At 41.3% G+C, this 23,337-nt stretch overlaps 1 protein-coding gene across 14 annotated transcripts in view; it reads left to right on the top strand.

The window, feature by feature from the left end:
• Window positions 1–23,337, top strand: part of LIMCH1 (LIM and calponin homology domains 1) — a 360,061-nt gene that overhangs the window by 311,359 nt on the left and 25,365 nt on the right. For all 14 annotated transcript variants that reach the window (XM_018049399.1, XM_018049400.1, XM_018049401.1 and 11 more), the window contains 4 exons: window positions 1,648–1,866; window positions 16,250–16,340; window positions 17,457–17,620; window positions 19,774–19,879. In XM_018049399.1, coding sequence (XP_017904888.1) covers window positions 1,648–1,866; window positions 16,250–16,340; window positions 17,457–17,620; window positions 19,774–19,879 — 580 coding nt within the window. The remainder of the gene's footprint in view (window positions 1–1,647; window positions 1,867–16,249; window positions 16,341–17,456; window positions 17,621–19,773; window positions 19,880–23,337) is intronic.

A 23,337-nucleotide genomic window follows, 5' to 3' on the forward strand; every position in this document is an offset into this window, starting at 1 on the left:
AAGGTAAATAATCTATAACTAGTATCTGCCCTTCTATTCTTTTTAAAAGATTTTAGAAGGCTTAGTAATAAGAATAGCTAACATTTATATACATAAATATGCCAGATACTGTTCTAAGTTCTGTGCATATATTAATACATAAATGATACCATAATAGCATCATTAAGGAGATACTATTAAGAAAGCTGAGCGCGGAAGAATTGATGCTTTTGAACTGTGGTGTTGGAGAAGACTCTTCAGAGTCCCTTGGACTGCAAGTAGATCCAACCAGTCCATTCTAAAGGAGATTAGCCCTGGGTGTTCTTTGGGAGGAATGATGCTAAAGCTGAAACTCTAGTACTTTGGCCACCTCATGCAAAGAGTTGACTCATTGGAAAAGACTCTGATGCTGGGAGGGATTGGGGGCAGGAGGAGAAGGGGACGACAGAGGATGAGATGGCTGGATGGCATCACCGACTCGATGGACATGAGTTTGAGTGAACTCTGGGAGTTGGTGATGGACAGGGAGGCCTGGCGTGCTGCTATTCATGGGGTCGCAGAGTCGGACACGACTGAGCGACTGAACTGAACTGAACTGACTGATTATCATAGAAAGGAGGAAACTGAGGTTGAAGATTACATGGCTGTTAAGTGGTGAAGCCAGAACTCAGGTTGCCTCACTGCAGGGCTTCCTCTCATGACCGCTCTATATACTGTCAGACTTGAAAGAGATTTCCAGGTACCTTCAATAAGTCAGACTAACCACCCTCACTCCTTCTTTCTTGCTCCCACCACCGGCCCTAGACATGGGGGCAAAACAAAGATATTTTAATGTGCATGGCCTCTTTTTCTTGAAAATACTGAGATGGTCAAATTAACTAGAAATAGGAATTTCCTGTGGGGCTCCCCAGGTGGCTCTGGGTAAGGAACCCACCTGCAGTGCAGGAGATGAGGGTTCGATCCCTGGGCTGGAAGATCCCCTGGAGGAGGGTATGGCAACCCACTCCAGTATTCTTGCCTGGAGAATTCCCATGTAGCCCTGGTGGGCTACAGTCCGTGGGGTCACAAAGAGTCAGACGTGACAAGTGACTGAGCATGCACGCACACACGCACACAGGAATTTACTGTAACATAGTAACGCACCAGGTTCCCTGCCCTCTGTGATTGCTTGCAAAAAGTATTCATTGCCCTCAACCATAACAGAATAACCTGTGAAATATTCCTGATCTAAGATGAGCTCCACCTAGTTTATATGTTGATTAGGAAGAAAAGATCTCAAAATTGTGAAATAGCAGTCACAGAGCTTACATGAAAAATTACTGGAACCCAAATATGCGTCATTTATTTGTACCTAAGATCCCTTGATTTTCTACACTACAAAATAAAAGCAGACCCCCAGTAAGTTGAGCATGAAATGTAATCTAACATGAAGTGACCTGAGAAGGCAGACCACCTTTTAAAGAAACCCAACCACCTTTTAAAGAAGCCCTCAAAGATGGCATTTAAGGGAGCCCTGCTTTCTAGACTGACGGAAACATATATGAGAACTTATTCTTTGTTGGACTATGATTGTTAAATGCTAATGATTTAAGATGATTCTGAACATGTTATTTTGTTATAATCTTTCACTGGAGAATAGCATGTTCTTGTTCATTCTGGTTTTTACAGGTAGATGGGAAAGTCACCATGAATGGAGAGACAACTCATGGTGATGAGGAGGAGAAGGAAAGAGAGTGTCCCACGGTGGCACTTGCCCCCTCGTTGACCAAATCCCAGATGTTTGAAGGTGTGGCCAGAGTGCATGGGTCCCCCGTGGAGCTGAAACAAGACAGCAACAGCATTGAGATCAACATAAAAAAGCCAAGTTCTCTTCCCCAAGAGCTGACAGTAAGAAGCAAACTTTTTTTTCCCCCCTTTTTGAAATAATTTATTTTTTTTTAAAATAAGTAGGTCCTGATCATGATCATTTCTTTCTAGGTGAGTATATTCATTTGCTAGGGCTGCCATAATGAAGTATCACAAACTAAGTGGCCTACACAACGCATGGTACTCCTAGTTGAAGCATAGTCCTGCTGGCTGGAAGTCCAAAGTCAAGGTGTTGTCGAGGTGGATTCCTTCTGGTATCTGTGAGGGAGAGTCTGATCCTGGCATCTGCTGGCAGTCTCTGCCATTCTTTGCCCTGGAGGTGTACCACCCCGATCTCTGCCTTCGTGTTCGCGTGACACTCTCCCTGCATGTTGTCTGTGTCCAGATTTACCCCTTTTTATAAGGACACAGGACATACCGGTTTAGGGCTCCCCTCCAGTATGATTCAAGTGGTAAAGAATCCGCCTGCTAATGCAGGAGATGCAGGTTCGATCCCTGGGTCAGGAAGATTCCCCGGGGAAGGAAACAGTAACCCACTCCAGTATCCTTGCCTGGGAAATCCCAGGGACAGAGGAGCCTGGTGGGCTACGGTCCACATGGTTGCAGAGTCAGACATGACTGGGCAGGCACATGCCACGCCACTTCAGTATGATCTCATCTTAATTTAACTACATCTACAAAAATCCTATGTCCGATAAGGTCACATTCTGAGATACTGGAGGTGAGGACTTCCACATATAAATTTGAGGAAGGACACAGCTCAGCCCCTGGGCTTCCGTGGTGGCTTGGACAGTAGAGAATCCGCCTGCTAAAGCAGGGGATGTGGGTTCCATCACTGTGCTGGGAAGATTCCCTGGGGAAGGGAACGGCAACCCACTCCAGTATTCTTACGTGGAGAATTCCATGGACAAAGGAGCCTGGCAGACTACAGTCCATGGGGTCACAAAGAGTCGGACACGACTGAGCAACTAACAGTTACGCCGTAGCAGAGGAGGATAGCAGAAGGTGTCATATATTATGAGTGAAAAACTTTGTCTTGTCTCTCCGTGATTGGTGTCCAGAGTTACAGAAAAAGAAACGAGTCTCTAAGGCCTGTCCTGGCAGTCCATGGTCAAGACTCCGTGCTTGTAATGCAGAGGGCACAGTTCGCATCCCTGGTCAGATAACTAGGATCCCACGCGCTTGCCACACAGTGCGGCCACGAAACAAGGAAAGGAAGTATCTGAAATACCTTATTTTCTGTTTATTCAACCTCATCAGACTTGCTAAAGTAATTTGAAAATTGCTGGTGCCATCAGAATGTGGCTTTCCATCCTTGACAGTATGCATAAAAGGGTCTTTTTTACTAGCTTTTTAAAAAACTCATTAAAAATCAAATTAATTTTTTCTTGGTTTAGCCCCTGAAATCCAGAGTAATTGTAATTACTAACGAATGATTGAGCTGAGAAATGTAGGATAATTCAGAATAGCAGACGAGAGAACTCAAAATAACATTGGATTTGCCTCTTTGGAGTATAAAACATCAAGAAGATTACGCTTTTCTGCTGAGTTCTCTCACCAGGGTTCATGCTGGTTTTGCTGATCAAACGGAAACTGTCACTACCATGGATGCCGCCTGGCTTTGGGGATAGAATCTGGACTCTATTCAACCTCAATTTGTCCTCACCAGAGGCTGGTTTCTGAGATTTTAATTTATAGTGTTAGGGTTGGAATTATCAAGGTGAGGGATGCGGGGGGTTGGATGGGTAGGCAACTGTCAAAATTTCTTCCCCCAGCACCTGGAAAGATTTGGTTCAGAGGAAAACTTGTCTTCCAGCTTCAGGGCTAAATTAAATAACCCAGCTAGCTAAACCCACCTGGAGCACTAGATACTATTTTTCTTATCTCCAGGATTTGTCTTTTGAAGAATAAAATATGTTTTCTCAGAGGAGTTGAAAGGATGTAATTCTTCCCTGCAGTGCTCAAGCCCTAGAAAGAGATTCAAATTGGAAGAGACCAAAATAACTTCCTCACCATGGCAACATGTTTGCTGGTCTCTAGGAGCAAGGCTTTGTGATCGGGGTGGAGGCCGAATCCCTCCAACTGGAATTTATTTTCACCTTTCATTTGCATAAATGTGACCACCTCTGAAGAGTTCTTACAAGTTATCATGAGAGGGAATGTTGAGTTTTGCTAGGAGTATGGGAACTTTGCTGGCCAAATATAACATGAACTTACGCTCTTTAATTTAAATGAGAAGTTCCCCCAGATTAATTAGACATTACAGTGGTGGGATTGCTTTTCTGGGACAGTTAGTAATTCTGTTCTTGTTTCTCTTTTGCCGCACTTTTAATGTTGAGTGTTTCTAAAAGTATTGAGTCCCTCAGCTGTGTCCGACTCTTTTGTGACCCCATGGACTGTACCCTGCTAGGCTCCTCTGTCCATGGGATTTCTCAGGCAAGGATACTAGAGTGGGTTTCTATTTCCTTCTCTGAGAGACCTTCCTGCACCAGAGATTAAACCCACGTCTCCTGCACTGGCAGGTGGATTCTGTACCACTGAGCCGCTTGGGAAGCCTGTTTTATAAGTCCCTTCATAAATGCCCTTCCCTGACTCATTCTGGGCCCTGTACCTGTCAGGCCACAGGCCCTTTGCACATGCTATTGAACAGCTCTCTGTTGCTGTTCTTTGGAGAAGCAGCACTGTGGGAGCCACCCTGATCGCATAACAGAGGCACACAGGGCTCAGTCAAGCACAGTAGATTAATCACAGGAACAAATCCCAAGGTTCTGCAGTCAGGCATGTGTACATTTTCTACCTTTACACTCTGCCCTCCGACCATTTCATTGTCAATTTGGCAGGTCACCCTGCCCTTGACCGGATAGATTTTTTTTCCCAACAGAAGGTAAAGGAAAAGTTGAAGAAACCAGACAATATAAGACCTAAACTTCCTACACCAACTAATCTCTCTTGTGCAAAGCTTCTAACCCTTTGGGGAAGAAAGCTTTACCCATCTTGTATGGAATCATAAACAGAAGAGAAGGGAGTTTTGTTTGTTGGTTTTGGAGTTTTACTAAACCTCCCTCAAAAAATTATTTGTTCTCAGTAATTACTTAGTTTCTTATCTTTACAATGAGCAACGTAAAAAGAAAATAGCCTAGTCCCTCTTACTGCCAGGCACTTTCCACTTTAATAGTACTTATCCTGCTTCAGTTGCTAATGGCAAAGAGAAGATGGATTGAACAACGTTACAACTGGTTACATTGTCCCAAAAGTATCTTGTTTCAGGAGAAGCAAAATTAGATGATCTGAAAGAAATTGTGTTATTTCAGGAGTTTATACAGTATAACCAGGAAAGTACCCAACAAAATGTGGCCTTGTGGACCTTTTTCTGGAAACCATCGTGACCCTAGGAAGCCTCAGGATGAAGGTCTCAACTCATGGGAGAGCCTGAGAGCCTCTCACTCAGGAAGAAAGCCGCCTAGTTAGGAGCAAGCTCTAGTTCGTTAGACCACAGCGGTTCTGAAGAGGTTATAGCAGTTATTTACCTTGTTTCCTGGTGGCTCAGTCGGTAGAGATTCTGTCTGCAGTGCATAAGACCTGAGTTTGATTCATTCCCCTGGAGAAGGAAATGACAACCCACTCCAGTATTCTTGCCTAGAAAATCCCATGGACAGAGGAGCCTGGAGGGCTACAGTCCACGGGGTCACAACAGTCGGACACGACTTAGTGCTAAACCACCACCTAGTACTTGAGCTTTGAATTAACTATGACAGGGATATTACATTATTTTCTGGGTAGATAACTCCATGTATATACCTATTAGGCTACAAGCCAAGTTGTTAGCTGCCCTGCATGAAATTTTGGCTAAAACACACTTCATACTCGCTAATAATTTATGACACATAAAGTTTTCCATTCAGCATATGTTATCCTAAGAGGTATTTTGAAAGAATCTCTTCTCCAGTAAACCTACTCCTCATTTTCCTTCCTTCTCCATATTCCAAGAAAAGCACTTCTTGACTGTGTTTCAGCCAGTATATTCCCTCTGAGACGGTAGAATTCATTGGTCATGACAAAAATATGGTGACCAGCTTAAAACAGGGGGCTGCACTTCACAGCCTCCCAGGGCTTTTTCCCAGCTTGGACTTGATTTGCTGTTTCTAATTCATTTGCCCTGCTCCGTGGGGCTGTCAAAGGAATAGTGTTCTTCCTTTTAAATAGTGTCTTTCTTCCCAAAACTGCATTCCCCACAGATATACTCTTTACAGAGGAGTAGCCTCCCCCACTACTAAAATGCCACAGTTCCTCCAGGGCGAGCTGGAACCGTTCAAAGGGCATCGCAGCAGTAGGCAGGAGCATTAATTCAGGCCAGGAGGCCAAGCAGCAGAGAAGGGTGGCCCCTGGGCTCCAGTGGGCGACAGGGCGCAAGTCTGCATCTTGGCTCAGCATGGCCACCTTTGTATATTACGTCGTCTCTTCTGTTTCCTCCCGCCTCATCTTTCTTGTTTGAAACTCTTAGGACCATGGACTGTTACTTTAGAAATAGATCCTAAATTAAGTTTGGCTTGTTATTAATTTTTAAATACTCTGGTTATATCAATCGATGCCAACAAACTCCAGATCATGTTCAGCTGAATCACCTTTAAGGTAAAGAAATTGCGATAGCCATTGTCATGCCAGGGATTGGCTGTTACCTTGTAAGCATGAAGGAATGAACGACCTGCTTTGTGCCCAACTTTTTTAAAATTGCTTTTATTTATTTCTTTATTTTTGGATCTCCTGGGTCTTTGCTGTTGCTCAGGCTCTCTCTAGTTGCAGAGAGCTGGGCTACCCTCTAGCTGCAGTATACAGGCTTCTCATTGTGTGGCTTCTCTTATTGCGGAGCACAGGGTCTAGGTCGTGTGGGCTTCAGTAGTTGCAGCACGTGGGCTCAATCACTGTGGCTCCCAGGCTCTAGAGCGTAGCCTCAGCAGTTGTGGTCCACAGGCTTAATTGCTCTGCAGCTTGTGGGATCTTCCCAGGTCAGAGACTGAACCCGTGTCTCCTGCATTGGCAGGCGGGTTCTTTACCACTGAGCCATCAGGGAAATCCCTGTGTGAAAGCACTTAACATAAAGCAACTGGGAAAGTATAGAAGATAATATTTAATGAAGTGCTAGATGATAGGGATACAACAACAATAGGGAGAGAAGGCTAGAGGGATATAAGGTGGCAGAGAAAAAGTAAGATCATTATCGGTCAGGGTTAGTCTAGCTGGGAAGGTTTCATATGAGATTTGATTTTGAAATTGGTGGGATTTGCATTGGAGTTGAGGGAGTAAACAAGCTGTGCTCCGTATTGGGAGGAGCAGAAGCAAAGGCGTGGACAGCATGGTCCTCCATAAGAGGACCACAGAGGGATCACAGGGCGAAGAGCTGATGAAAGTGACTAGGTGCTGTACATGCAACCAGAGAGGCTGGGGCTCCCATGACCCCTCCCGATTATCCCTGAGATATTTCCCAATGGAAATCTGACTCTTACTATATTTTTTGAATTTAAAAACACTGGCTCCTCTAAGAAAATCATATCATAGCATGAATACTAGACTCTTAGAATCCAGGACTGAAGAAGAATTTGAAAGATCTTCTAATCTAAGGTCTTACAGACAAATGTCTCAAAAGATGTTCTATGTCTCCCTTAAAGATAATTCAGTGTTTTCTTGATCCATTGTGAATTATACTTACAATTGAATCTCTTCCTGCCTTGATGGTGCCAAAAACGAACCTTCCTTAAAATACCTTAAGTACCCCATGCACTAAGTCAAAGTTCAAACCCCACCTGAACCTCACTTTATATTTAAAATAAGGATGGTAACAGTATAGGCATCCAATGGTTATCATGAGAATTCATGTGTACAGGGCGCTTAACATGACGCCACAGTGACTCACAGAGGTGCCCTTAAGTTAGTTTTAACATTGTCATTCAGCAAACGGGAGAAAGAAAGTTACCATATATTTTTCATAAGCCTGAAAGGGTGATAGGTACAAAGTTTTTCAGGTTAGAGTCAAGTCATCAAAATCACCATCTTAAACAGATGTGAATTTCAAACACAGGAGGCGAGTTCCTTGTCGGCTTCCAACTCAGCCCGCCAGTAGCTTCAGCTGTAATTCTCTAGGAGACTGGCAGACCTGAACAGCTTTTTCCAAAAGACGATTGCCCTGGCAGGTGTTCACTGGCTTCTCCCTGCAGCCCTTTTTTGCTTCTCCTGTTATTCACTCTTTCCCAAGTCTGGCTTCCTCTGCCACCGAGACTCCCAGGCCTCCCACCATGTCAGCGCCCTCTTGACAGCTCATCCCAACCAACGTCCTGCACACCCTCCCCATAGGCGGGCACCCTCCCACCAGATTTGTGGCAGTTCTGCCTCATGGACCAACTGCCAGACTCAGCTCTCAGGTATCTAAACAACTTCATCTGGGTTTCTCAAACTAAGAAACAAGATAGATCTGTTATTTCCACCGTGACAAAGCTCTTGGCCTTCTTCTGGAAAATTCAGTACTTGACTACTGTTTTCTGATCCAGGAAAACAATCAGATCTTTCTTGAAACATTTCATTTTGCAGTGAGAGCAGGGTGAAGGCATTTGAGTAGGTGCTGTTTTCCTTAAACTGTGACCAACTGCAGATTCCTTTTAGATGTCAAATGTCACAAACATTTCTCCAGAAGCTGTTTTTCTCCATCTAGAAGTAGTTGCAAGAGCATTAGATTTAAAGCTCTTTTTAAGTCATTAAAGTTATTAGGGTATAGAAGTGTTTCCAGGCTTCAAGAAAGTATACATTAGGGAAAATTTAAAAAAAAATCAAACCTAGCCCATCTGACCTGGATAATTTTTGGTCTGGAATGTTTAAAGCAAAAAGAAAAAGCTTAACAAATGGAAAGGCTGATTCTCCATGTAGATCTTCTTTCGTCCAGTGAAAATGGATCTTTGGTAACATAAAAGCGAGAGGGGAAAACACGTGCGTGGCATATGTGGCACCTGGGTCCTGGTGCCAAGACATAAATAAACTGACTTTCCAGGCTTGTGTCCAGATAAATTATTCAAGACTGGAGCCGGGAAATCCATCAGAGTCACTGAATAGTAGCTCAGGGAGGGACCACCTTGGACATTGCATCTTCTGACACAGAGAGGATGCATGGTTGTTCCAAGCTCGGGCACCTCTTCCGTCCTAGGAGGAGGACCACTCGAGCCCTGGGTCTCAGGACCATCCTTCCTCCACTGCGTTGTATTTCCAGTTCATCCCACAGAGCCGCTCTCTGGGCTGGTCCCCCAGTAAGCTTCTTGTTAAAACAAGCAGTCTGATGTCAGATAAATCTGTGGCCAGACCATGTCCCTCTCAAGCCAGGAAACTGCCACCTCCCACCCGTGGCCGCAGGGCTCCGTCTGACACCAGAGCCAGCTTGGATGGTGTTCTCAGTCAAGGGGAAGCCAACTTCTGGCTTAGGCTCCTGCAACCTTTCTGTGCTCTCATTCATTCGTGTCCAGGGAATCTGTTTTTATTTACTTGTTTTCATCCTTGAGACGGTTTTACCAATTGGAGAAGGGAAGGCTTCTCCTCTGTTCAGCTGGAACCAAAGGGAAGTGTGGGTCGTAAAACAGTTTCCAGCAAGGTGGGGTGTTTCAGGCAAGTCTGAGTCTATCAGCACTGGTTAAAACTGTCCGTTTTGAACTCTTTTCCTTTGAAGTAATATTGTGAGTACAACATTAACAAGCCTTCAGGATGGAGTATCCTGGCAGGAGTTAAACTGGCTTTGGGGATCTCCCTTGAGTACCTAGGGCCTCCCTGGTGGCTTAGGCCGTAAAGAATCTGCCTGTAAGGCAAGAGACCCGGATTCGATCCCAGGGTCAGGAAGATCCCCTGGAGAAGGAAATGGCAATCCACTCCAGTATTCTTGCCTGGAGAATTCCATGGACAGAGGAACCTGGCAGGCTACAGTCCACAGGGTCACAAAGAATCAGACACGACTGAAAGACTAACCCATCTTGAGTACCTATAGTCTGTCTGCTTCTGCTGCTGCTAAGTCGCTTCAGTCGTGTCTGACTCTATGTGACCCCATAGACTGGACTATGCAGCCCCCCAGGCTCTGCCGTCCCTGGGATTCTCCAGGCAAGAACACTGGAGTGGGTTGCCATTTCCTTCTCCAGTGCGTGAAAGTGAAGTCGCTCAGTCGTGTCCAACTCTTCCCCATGGACTGCAGTGCACCAGGCTCCTCCGTCCATGAGATTTTCCAGGCAGGAGTACTGGAGTGGGGTGCCATAGTCTGTCTACATGTATATATATGGACTTCCCTGGTGGCTCAGATGGTAAAGCGTCTGTCTACAATGCGGGAGACCCGGATTCAATCCCTGGGTTGGGAAGATCCACTGGAGAAGGAAATGGCAATCCACTCCAGTACTACTGCCTGGAAAACCCCATGGACAGAGGAGCCTGGTAGGCGACTGTTATATTGCAGAATTTGGAAAACTGTAAAGAAAATATAAACTAGCTATTACTCCAGCCACTCAGAAATTAAGATTCTTTAAAAATATGTCCTCCTCTTTTTCTCAGTGTATATAAAATATTTTGTGGGGCTTATAGTTCAAAATGTGCTGCCATTTGCTTTTTCTCTTAATTTATCCTGAACATTTTGTTAGTAACAGCTGATTTTTATGACTAATATGCACTTAAACCAAGCTTGAGAGTATAAATCCCATAAATAATGCATCTAACATGTGCTTCCCTGACATGGATTGCACGTCTGCTCTGTGCCAGATACTGTGCTGGGCCCTGCCCCCCTCAGAACCTGGACTGGATGAAAAACCCTGAGACAAGGTGATGGCTGGGAGTGGTTCAGTCTCAAGCCACCCTGGGAAATGGAGAGTTGGCTAAACTGGCCCCCTTTTCTGAGAGGTTCCAGAGAGTTCTCATCTTTTGCATAATAAATGGGTGAGAGGTACAATGAAAAGAATGAGGTAGAATGGATGAGAAGGAAAAGATGTGGAAAAGGCAGTTTGAATCATTTCAGCAATAAACTTGAGACCCTCAGGTTCTGGATTGCTTCTTATGGCTCAATACCTTTTAACGTGCATGCGTGCGAAGTCATTTCAGCTACGTCTAACTCTGTGCGACCCTGTGGACTGTAGCCCGCCAGGCTCCTCTGTCCATGGGATTCTCCAGGCAAAAATACTGGCGTGGGCTGCCATGCCCTCCTCCAGGGGATCTTCCCGACCTAGGGATTGAACCCGCTAAATACTGGGGACAGCTTGGATGTGGGTGTGACTCCAAGCCCAGAGGACGGAGAATCGAGGTGGCCAGCACAGGGCAGGGTTCCACCTCCCCTGCCTACTAGCTGAGTGACTCCAGGTAGGTCACTTTGCCTCCTGGGCCTTAGCTTCCTCACCTGTATAAAGGGAATCATACCTGTAGATACCTCTGTAGGCTTGCTCTGAGGGCCAAGGAAGATAATCCATGTCAAGTGCTGACACATGGAAAATCCAGTAAATATTGATTGTGGCTACAGTGTCAACAGTGTGGAATCTTTAAAGCACCATTTTAAGGGAAGATAATTTGGGTCATCTGAGCGTTTAATATTTGAGTGTTAAGCCACGTAGAATTTGCATCCAGAAATGTGAGCATCCCTTTTTATATATTTATTTATTTATTGGGCTGCATGGGGTCTTAGTTGTGGCATGCAGGATCTTCGATCTTCACTGCAGCGTGCGAACTCTTATTTGCAGCATGTAGGGGGGGGATCTAGTTCCCTGACCAGGGGTTCAGCCTGGGCCCCCTGCATTGGGAGTACAGAGTCTTAGCCACTGGATCACCAGGGAATTCCCACGTAAGCATTCTTGAAAGTTGAAGTTCTGCGTTAGTCATGTGTAAGTAAAATATTACTGGGGTGAGGTGTGCTAGTAAGATAACCCTTAGTGAAGAAGTGCTTGAGGACTTTGTCTCCTTGGCATCATAGCATCACAAATTGTACCTAAAGGTCTTCATGGATTATCGTATTTCATTGATTCCAAGGGGCATATTTGCCACGTTTGAGCATCTCTAAGTCAGGATATGTCTTATTGATGTAAGATACATCTAACTTTTTAGATTCCACATATAACTGACATCATGCAATATTTGTCTTTCTGTGCCTGGCTTATTTCATTCAGCATAATATTCTCCAGGTTCTTCCATATTGTCACAAATGGCAGGATTTTCTTCTTTTTTAAGGCTCAATAATGTCCCACTATGTATGTGCGTAAAATATTAATATTTGTGTACATATACAAACTATATGTGTGTATAATATTCATAATTATATATCTGAATATATGAATAATATATAGACACTCATGTTTTCTTTATCTGTTCATCCATCTACACTTGATTATTTCCATATCTTGATTACTGTCAATAATGCTGTAGTGAACATGGAAATAAGATATATCTTCGAGATCCTGATTTCATTTCCTTTGGGTACCTTTACTTTACCCAGAAGTAAAATTGCTGAATCATAGGATCATTCTAGTTTTAATTTTGAAACCCCCTCCAATGTTTTCCATAATGGCTGTACCAATTTACATGCCCACTGTCAGTGTGCAGTGGTTCCCTTTACTGCACATTCTCAGCAACACTTTCATCTTTTGACCTCTTTGATAGTAATGATCCCTAATAGGTGTGAGGTGATGTCTTACTGTGGTTTGGACTTAATGATTAGTGAAGCTGAGCATCTTTTCATATTCCTGACTTCAGTTGGCCATTTGTTATATCTTTGGAAAACTGTCATTCATGTCCTTCTGCTATTTCTTAAATTGGGTTATTGGGGGGGGGCTGCTGTTGAGTTGTTAGAGTTCCTTATATATTTTGGATATCAATCCCCTATTGGATGTAAGATTAGTAAATATTTTCTTCCATTCTATAGACTGACCTTTTGTTTTATTCTTTCCTTTGCTGTGCAGAAACTTTTTAGTTTGATGTAGTCCCACTTTTTATTTTTGCTTTTATTGCCTGAGCTTTTGGTGTCAAATCTAAAAACTCATTGCCAACACCAGTTCCAGGGAGGTTTCCCCCTGTTTTCTTCCAGGAGTTTTGTGGCTTCAGGTCTTACTTTTAAGTCTTTAATCCATTTAGTCATTGATTTTGGTGTATGGTGTGAAATTTCATTGTTTGGCATGTCAATATCCAGTGTTTCCAACACCATTTATTGAAAAGACTGTCCTTTACCCATTTTGTTTTCTTGGTGTCTCTGTCAAAAATGAGTTGACTGTAAAAGTGTGGGTTGATTTCTGGGTTCTCTGTTCTATTCCATTGATCTTTGTGTCTGCTTTTATGCCAGTACCAAACTGTTTTGATTGATGTAGCTTGGTAATATAGTTTGAAATCAAGACATGTGATACTTCCAGCTTTCTTCTTCTTATTCAAGATTGCTTTAGCTATTTTGGGTCCTTCGTATTTCCATATGAATTTTATAGTTGTTTTTTCCTATTTCTGTGAAAAATGCAGAAATGCAAGACTCTGTTAGAATTTTGATAGAGATTGCATTAAATCTATAGATTGCTTTGGGTAATGTGGATATTTTAATAATATTATTTCTTCCAATTGAATACAAGAAAATTTTCCATTTATTTGTGTCTTCAATTTCTTTCATCAATGTTTTATCATTTTCAGCACACATATCTTCTACCTTTTGGTTAAATTTATTCCTAAGTATTTTATTTTTTTGATGCTATTATAAGTAGGATTTTTTAAAATTTAATTTTTGTATAGTTCTGTATTGATTTTGTATCCTGCAACTTTACTGACTTCATTTTTAGTTTTAACATTTTGAGGGAGTGGGGAAGTCTTTAGGGTTTTCAGTATACAGGATCATTTCGTCTGCAAACAGGAACAATTTTACTTCTTTATTCCCAATTTTCATGTCTTTTATTTCTTTTTCTTGCCTAGTTTTCTGGCTAGATCTTCCAGTACTGTGTTGAATAGAAGTGGTGAGAGTGGGCAGCCTTGGCTTGCTCTGATCATAGAGGAAAAGCTTTCAGCTTTTTTCCATTAAGTATGATGTAAGTTATGAGCTTTTGAGTTATGGCCTTTATTATGTTGAGGTACATCCTTCTATGGGCTTCCCCATAGAAGGACTCAGTGATAAAGAATCTGCCTACAGTGCAGGAGATGCAGGTTTGATCCCTGGGTCGGTAAGATCCTCTGGAGAGGGAAATGGCAATGCTCTCTAGTATTCTTACCTGAAATATCCTATGGACAGAGAGGAGTCTGGCAGGCTACAGTCCATGGGATCATAAAAGTCAGACATAAACTGAGCAACTGAACAGCATTCTTCTATACCTAATTTGTTGAGAGTTTTTATCATGAAAGCATGTTGAATTTTGTCAGGTGCTTTTTCTGTTGAGATGATCATATGATTTTTATCTTCATTGTATTAACATGATGTATCACGTTTATCAACTTGCATATGTTGAGCCATTCTTACATCTTTGCATAAATTTTCTTTATTTTTAAAGAATTAAGTAACACTTTCCACCAAAGCATTAACTTTAAATGGCTTTCATTTTTTGTAACTTGAAAGAGAAACTTTGATTTATGAGTAAAATATGTATACTTATGAGAGACCAATAAATTCATAGGTTTTTGAGAACCCACAGCAGTATTTTACGAAGTATTTAATAATGCCTTTTCTGAAACCAGTTTTATTCTTTCTCTTAAAAACCTCTTAAAATTTATAAAATATTCATACACACTTTAAAAATTGAACTTAAGCCCTTTACAATAACACACTGTTACTAAAAAGCACCATAGTCTTTAACTTATTCTCTTTGGTTATTGAGGGATATTCTAGCCCACATTTAATTCAGACTTTTATTTATTTTTCATTTGCTGTAATATCACTGGGGGAATTTTGGAATTCACTCTAGAGTCAACTGGCTTCCAACTGAAGGTAATTTAAAGTTACACTGATTTTGTTTTCTTATTACAGAAGCAATACATAACATAGTAATCATGGAACACTTTGGAATACAAAAAATACATTTTTAATCACTATTAACATTTTAGTGTATTTCCTTACTGTCTTCTTATATAATTTTCATATACTTACTAGCAAGTATGTTTGTGCATACACATAGCATATATAAAATCTTACATATGTAGGCATCATACTATATGTACACATCACATTTTCTTAACATTAGATAGTATTTTCACGTATCATTAACTATTGCTTAGCACTTATACAACTACACACTGTTTCCTTTTACGGATATACAGTAATTCATTCAACCATTTGCCAACTGTTGGTCATTTAGGTTGTTTCACATTCTTTTAATGTTATTAATTCCATCAAGCATAAAACTGATACAGTTGGGGTACTAATGAGGGAGAGGAGCATCATGGTGATGTGACAGGTGGTTAGACAACAAATCAAAAAGTCACCTTAGTGGAAGAACAAGGAAGTAAAGGGTAACCTTGGGCCCTGGTTGTAGAAACAGGAAGAGATGCACATGAAGACTATTGTGTTAGACTTGACAAAAGATGGACCCTTCTGCAGTATGAGTCAAGAAACACTCCAAAGATTAGTTTGTATGTTGGGGAAAACAAATGCTATAAACAGAAAGTATCAGATTTGGAGGATGAGCATCATTTACCGTGATGCTAATGGTCAGCTCAGCTGAACTGAAGCTCTAATGGACTCTCGGGACTGGAGATGAAAGTACAAGTCATAAAGGGATAGAGAATGTCGTGATGAATTCATGGGAAAATTGGATGCATTTGAAGGTGATCCTGATGGAGGCAGATAGTTGAAGTTTTTAGGAATGACCCATATTTTAAAGGAATAACCAGTGAAAGAAGAGGAGGAAGGGAAGGAAGGAGAGAGAGAATGGGGATCAGAACTTGGGTAACAGAGAGTTGTTGAGAGCCCAGGAAGGGAGAGAACTCTGGGAATAAAATGCACAATGCTAAGTGCCACTGGTGTCTGTGCTGAAGGCAAGCTACTGAGAGGTTAATTGCAACCTTGAAATATTTTTTTTTCCACTGGTGATATGACCCTAAGCCAACTTTAAAGGCATTTGGGAGCAAGTGGGTAGAATCTACGATTTTGAGAATTCGGTGGTGAAAGGAAGGGAAAAGTGGGGATGTGCATTGGAGGCAGTCAGAGAGGCTGGAGTAGTGGGTGTGTGTGCTTTCACGAAGTGCTGCTGCTTCAGCACTTCTGTTCTCCTTTGCGGAACGTCTCCGGACAAAACCAGCCTTTCACGTGACGCTGCCTTGGAAATAGAAGAGACTGAATTCATATAGGCAGCTTGCCTTGTTGGCCTAAAGATTACTACTTGAAAAAACAGAAAGGAATCCTTCACGTTTTAGAACCTTCAAAGGGATAATTTATTCAAGGTGGGAAAATCTTTCTTTTTAGGCAACCACTGAAGAAACTGAAGCCAACAGTCAAGAAGATGAAAATGATGGTGAAGAAAAAGGAAAAGGGAATACAGAAGTCGCCCCATCAGGTTTGTTTTCATAACAGACTAGGTTTAAAGATAAATCATAACTCTTAAACTATATTGAAAATAAAAAGGGTAATGAATGAGGCAAGTCTCTAACTGGTGTGGTTGTCCTGCCACCTAGTGGCATCCTGGGGGAAATTTTGACCATATGATTTATCTTGTGAAAAAGCAAGGCTTTTATGCGTCTTTGCTTCCTTCGTTTTTGAAAGTTCATCTCCATCATTACAAAGAGATTATATTTCTCAAAATAAGTAATGCTAAAAACTTAATGTTATATTTAACACAGTAATACCAATAGATACAACAGATCTAAAATATATCATAAAAATAGATCCTGAAACAGCAAAACTGGTGAATAATTTGAAAGAAGATAATGTAGCAAATATGAATCATAAGTTCAAATAGAGACTCACTCTTCCTAAAGCAGTATTTCTCAGTATTTTAAACACATTTTTCTTTCGATAAAACATGAAAACATCTCATCCTCCTTTAACACCAAATTATTTTTAAACAGTATCTTAAAATAAATGAAATGTCATTACTAAACATTTTAGCATATACTTTTTCAAACTAGACTGTACCTCCACACTTCAGTATGCCCCTTCAGATGGTGACTTTTTCACCCACTTTATATATTCAAGAACACAACTTTCATTGCATTATATAAACTACACAACCCTTAACACATTCCAGTTACAAAAACTTGGTGTTGAAAAGGAGTATTGAAATACAAAAGGAAGAGTCAGGTTGCCACTCATTTGGATAGAAATTTAGATAGAAATTATCTGTAAATGTTCTCCCATCCAACCCACCTCTCTTAATATTCTATGTCAGCACTTTGTTTCAATGTAGTGTTATTCATATGTAAACTGGGACTCTTATTCAGAACTTAGGTTTTCATAATGGTATTCTTTGATATATGTTGCTTGATTTTTTAAATACCATGAAAAAGCCTAGAGAATCCTAGCATCCGAGGCTCTTCTGTACCTCTTACCGCACTGTGATCCAGCTCCAGGTTGCCCGGGACGAGATATGTACCCAGTGTGCATGTGGTATGGCAGAACGGAGCCTTTATAGAGTTTCATCTCCTTTATGTTTCTGAATGTAACTCCATTTCAGAGCCACAGCTTTTTACAACGACTGTGACCAGATCCAGCCCGACCGTGGCCTTTGTGGAGCTTTCGCCCAGCCCTCAGCTGAAGAATGAGGAGCCAGAAGAGAAAGAGCAGAAGAAGCCAGAAAATGAAATGAGTGGCAAGGTGGAGCTGGTGCTGTCACAAAAGGTGAGGTGGACTGAAGCCGATACGCCTGCAGTTCTTGCAGCTTCTCGCGGCTTCACGCTGCTGCCGGCTGCTGCCGCGGCACCACTTCACAATGAAGGTTTATTTTCTCTCCCGATCTTTTTTCCTATCTTTAAAATGTATACTTTTCTAAAGACAAATATAATACCTGTTCATTGGAAAAAAAAATAAGTGTATGTAGAAGGATGTCTGTATAGTCCATTTGGGCTGCTATAACAGAAACCCATAGTCCGGGTGGCTTATAAACAACAGAAATGTTTCTCTCAGTTCTAGAGCTGGGAGGTCCGAGATCAAGGCACCCGCGGATTTGGTGTCTGGTGAGAATCCACTTCCTGGTTCATAGGCGGCCATCCTTTTGCTGTGTCTTCATTTGGCAGAAGGGGCAAGAGAGCGCTTGAGTCCCTTCTATAAGGACTATGAAAAAATTGTTTTCAAGGGTTCTTAACTCTGTGTGTGTGTACATACACGCACCATGGACCCTTTGTCTATCTGGCAAACAGTGCTCTCAGAATAATATTGTTTAAACCATAAAATGAACAGGATTACCAAGTTTTCCTTGGTATCAAGTGGTACAAAGTACATATAATCACAAGAATTCTTCTCTGTGGACCCCAGCTTAAGAATTTCAGCTAGTTGATTAGCAAATGGAATAATGGTCTTTGGACCCAATGCTTTTCACACCGTGTGAATTTCTCCTTTCCCTATCGCACAGTTATCTTTTAGAGAAAGAAGGCGAGATGATGACAGTGGTTGCAATAGCTTTTATTTTCTGACTTCCTTTGAGAGTGTTGCTTTTATAAACCCAAGTAGCAATGCACACAGGCTGACCTTTTACATAGTGGTTATTTTGAGCATTTCTGCTGAGGATTAACTATTTCACTTACAGTCAGGCTTTATCTGACACAGGTTTGTGTCAAGACTCCGCTATGGGGAAAATGGTATGAGGTTAAGATTTGAGGGTTGTCAACTTTGGTAAGTCTTGGTTTTAAGTTTTGCTGCATGTTTAACACTGAAGTTCATTTGGACACTTGCTTGACCTCCATAATACAGAATGACTCACTGTATTGTCCTCAGGATTCCACTAGGGTTGAATGTATTAGAGTCATCAAGAAAAATAAAATCCTACTGAGAAGAAATTCTAGACATTGAATCGTCCTGAGGACCAAACAAGAGATAAGCCTATGATGAAACGAGTGCTCTAGACCCTCACTGACCCACTGGCCATCCAATTAATCTCTTCAAGGCCACCAGCCAATGAATCAGAGAAGGTCCTGTAAGAGCTGAAAGGACATGAACTGACACAGCCACGCTTCTCATGCCAATCTCTGACTCTTAATATTAGCTGTCAGTGTGGTTATCTGTTCCGTCAGCAATCAGTTGATTAGAAGCAACAAATCGGAAGGTGTTCTACCAAAGGCCATTCAATAGCAATAACCAGAAACATCTATTTTTACAAACCAAACATAAAAATTTTTTAAGCCTGTAATTTTGGAACTATTTACCGTAAGGTTATGTGGGCTAACCTGCTTCAAAAATCCCTTAAGGGCAATGTCCCTGTGGCACTGTTTGATATACGGTTATTTACAATAATACTTCTTTGTCAACAAGCACAGTATATTGTCTTTAATGCGCTTTGCACAACTTTGTGGGAAGTTACGTAGCATCTTAAGAATAATGCCCATTAGAAGGTAATATTACTTTAATATTTAACACTAACATAGTTAAAAAAAATTTTTAATCTTATGTGGAACGTCTTACTTCCTGACATTACAAATTCAGTATTATGTAGTACCACGAAACTGTGGTGAATTCCAATGAGAAAACAAGACAGAGTGATGCATAATCTCAAAGACAGAACGTTGTCTTCTGAGTCTGAAGAAAAGTGATCATCAAATTTGAAACAAAGTGATCATCAAATTTTTATGCTGTAGTTTGACTTCTATGAAAAACTGACCTCTGTATTAATGTAGAAAGCATGAAGGGGGTTTGGAGGAGGGACAACATTTTCTATTTATGCTTTCAATGTTTGGGCTTGTTTACGTATGTAATGGCTGTGGACCCTTAAATTTTATTTCACCCGTGCTCTTGTTAATGGCCAGTACCTGTGATGTTTACGTCTGTTGCCTGTGTTCCAGGTGGTAAAGCCAAAATCTCCCGAGCCAGAAGCAACCCTGACGTTTCCATTTCTAGACAAAATGCCTGAAACCAACCAGTCACCTTTGCCAAATCTCAGTTCTCAAGGTAAAAAGAAGGAAATGTTTTGTTTTAGTTCTACATGTTCTGCTGGGCCCATTTGTAGTGAAATAGTCTTTATTATAAAGACAGATTCCTTTTTTTATGTTGATGTACCTTTCGCTTTGGGTTTTCCCAGAGTCCATGACGGCTGAATTAATAACATCAGAATGAGATCTGGGGCTACATTCTTTATTTGGCTTAACCAGGAACCCCAGCTGCTGGGACCATTTTGTCAGACACAGTAGGGCCTACACAAGTGTTTAATACCTGAAAATAGTTTGTATTGCCTCTAAAATGTTTTAAAAATTACAGGATAAAAAATCAATAACGTTAATAGTTTTACCATGTCAGCTTCATTAACTGTTAATTATTAATCTGTAGTCTTCTTAAAAATACTCATTTAATTTGAAAACAATTGACAATGATTTGACCATGATTTTGGAAGGAAGTCAGATTTCCTTACTCCATAATAGTTCCTGGATATGCATGATTACTGAGAAATCATTCATGATCATAGTTTAAATGCGTTACTCATAAGCAAAACTTTAATCTTTCCAAAAATCTTTAGGCCAAGAATATTTATATACACACACACATATATACACCTATTGTACATATATATATAGACTGAGGATATATCTTAATATAAATCATTTGTTTGATACATTTGAATATATTTGGTATAATGTGGAGAGTGGTAGCCACAAAAAACATTGGGTGTTTAGGACCTGTGAAGGGGTTAGAATGACAGTGACTACTGCAAACTCCCCAGGGTTTTAGGCCCTGTTTACTTGTGAATTCACCCCCTTGGCTCTTTAGAAGCCCAGCTTGAATCCCTTTACCTTGGTAAGGACTGCATGTTCCCACGCCACTAAAAAGGAGCCCTAAGGATGTGAACAGTGAAGGGATGGGTCTTGAGGATCCGTGATTTGTAGGGACTGCTTCACAAGAGACAGACCACTGGCTTTACTGCTGTGAGTTCTTTCTCTTTACCGGTGTGATGTGAAAATGGCTAGACTTCAGGAGGCAAAAACTATTAAGATTTCTTTTTTTTTTTTTTTTTTTAATGTACTTTCCCTAGTATATTTTATAGATTTATCAATCCAGGCAAAGAGAGATTGTACAGGTCATTGTGACTGGGGATTGTTACTTTTCTTTTCCACGCTGGGCAGCTGTTTGGCAGAATCTGAGTTGGCTTCCGTTAGTCTTTGTTGACGGCTGGGAAATAAGTTAGGCTCTAACTGCATAACAGGAAGTACTCGGGAGGGAATTAATTCGCACAGGTACTGATGACCACTAACTTCTTCTAAATGTGGAAACAAGTTTAATACTATCTGCAAAGCATTTGATTCAAATTTGTCAGCCCTCCTGTCCTGAAGGGAGTGGACAAAAATAAATTCTCCCAACTGGGCCAGGAATTGTTCACATTTAGATTTTAATTCTGCCCTATCTCTAGCACTTTTTTGTACATAAGTAATATAAAGAGGAAATAGATATTTTAAGCCATATTAATTAGTTTTTCTGTCTTATGTATTTTTCTGTCTCATTATCTGTTGAAAGGCATTTCAGTTTTGTAAAATGTGCTGTTGAATTAAGGGACTTTACTTCATGCTTCATCTGAGGCGAATGATTAAAAAATAACATTCAGTAGCACTGGAGCATTTCCAAAATCATTCTTCAAGATGAGATTATATTTGTCATACACGTGTTCCAAGTTCTTGTCTGGCTCATGGAACTGTAATTACAGCTGCAGGCTCTGACAGAAGGCCCACATTCAGATCCTGTCTCTTCTGGTTCTTATCTGTGTGATTTTACCCACTAAGTTCTTTCTAATCTCTGTCATCTGTAAACTGGAAATAATAATAGTTCAAACTTCATAGGGCCATTGGAAGAATTAGATAGGATAAACAAAAAAAGAGAGATAAAAAGCATTTAGCTTAATACCTGGCCCAGAATAAGCCCTAGAATATAATCTAGGAGCTGCAGAACAGTTGAATAGGAGTAGAAGTGTAAAGCAAGGTGCCAGGCAGAAATAAACCTTTCTCAGATGCTCTCCTGCAAAGAGGAGTGTTTGTATTATAGAGATATAGCTTAAGCAGTGATTTTCAAGCACGAGTATGTGACAGGGTCCTCTGTAGGACTGGTTAAAACACAGACCTCTGGGCTCCACCCCTGCCGTGTCTGATTCAGTGGGTCAGGCCTGGGGCCACAGTATTTGCATTTCCAGCAAGTTCCCCAAGTTGAGGCTGATGCCACAGACACAGGGATCATACTCTGGAAACCTCTGGCTTGAAGGATGTGTTTAAATTGTGCACCAAGGACATCACTGGTAGATGTAAAAGTAACAGTGATACTTGTTTGGTAAGTTCTTTCTTTGTATCTTTCAAGAAGCAAAAGGCCTCTAATCAATGTATTCTTAAAAGACATGATTTGTCTTTAATTTAGGGGGAAGTATAGGGCTCTGCCCAGATAGAAAAAGTCAGTACACATGTAAGTGACTAGTCAGAGGCTGCACATCAAGTCCAGAGGAGCCTGTAGGGTTGGGATCAGGAGTCTGGGAGCCACACTTGATATTCTGTCCCCAGGACGTTGATGTCACCACCATCACCACTGAGTCCTCTGTCTCTCGGCTGATCAGACAGGCTACCACAGACCTACTGGAGGCCCTAGTGATGCTCCACAGATTTCCCTCCAACATACACAGTGCATAAATAGTCTCTAAATACTCCAAAAACATTCATGAAATGCATTTAAAGATGACAATTTCCTTTTCTCAACTGTCTCCCAACAGTAGAAAAATAGCTCAAATGGATGTTTCAGGGAAATATGTGCACATTTTAAAAACTGATGTCTTTATTTGCATCGAGAATGATGACAGATGAGCCCAGCACAAACGTTCAGGATGCAAATACTTGCCTTGAGCTTCTGTCTGTTCGCTGCTACCCCATTAGAGATACACACATATACATCCTTTTGCTGCACGCATATGTAACTGCCACCACAGACTTCCATAGTAACCTTTATAAAGTGTATAAAAATAATTGAACTCATCTCTCCTGTCTTTTATACTTTTTTCTAGTGCTGTCCAAAAGCAATGTCAGCTATGCATTTTGCCCTTGCATAGCACATTCTCCCTCCATATTGAGATTCAGCACCTTAAAGTATGAGCCCCTAAAATCCAAACCAAAACCAAAGACAAACAATAGCATAAACTTGCCCATCTATGGACTTTAGTCCACATCTTTGGGTTTTGTGTCCGTTTTATTGGGATGCTTAGATTCTTAAATACGGGTACTTACAAAGAACATCTATGACAGGGGTCCCCAACTGGGACTGCGGGGCACAGTGGGAGGTGAACAGCGGGCGAACAAGTGAAGCTTCACGTGTGTTTCCAGCTGCTCCCCATTGCCCACATTACTGCCTGAGCAGTACTTGGGAGCACAGTTCTATTCAAGTCTCACCCC

This window comes from Capra hircus, chromosome 6 (genome assembly GCF_001704415.2).
Source record: "Capra hircus breed San Clemente chromosome 6, ASM170441v1, whole genome shotgun sequence".
In the NCBI taxonomy this organism is placed as follows: Eukaryota; Metazoa; Chordata; class Mammalia; order Artiodactyla; family Bovidae; genus Capra; species Capra hircus.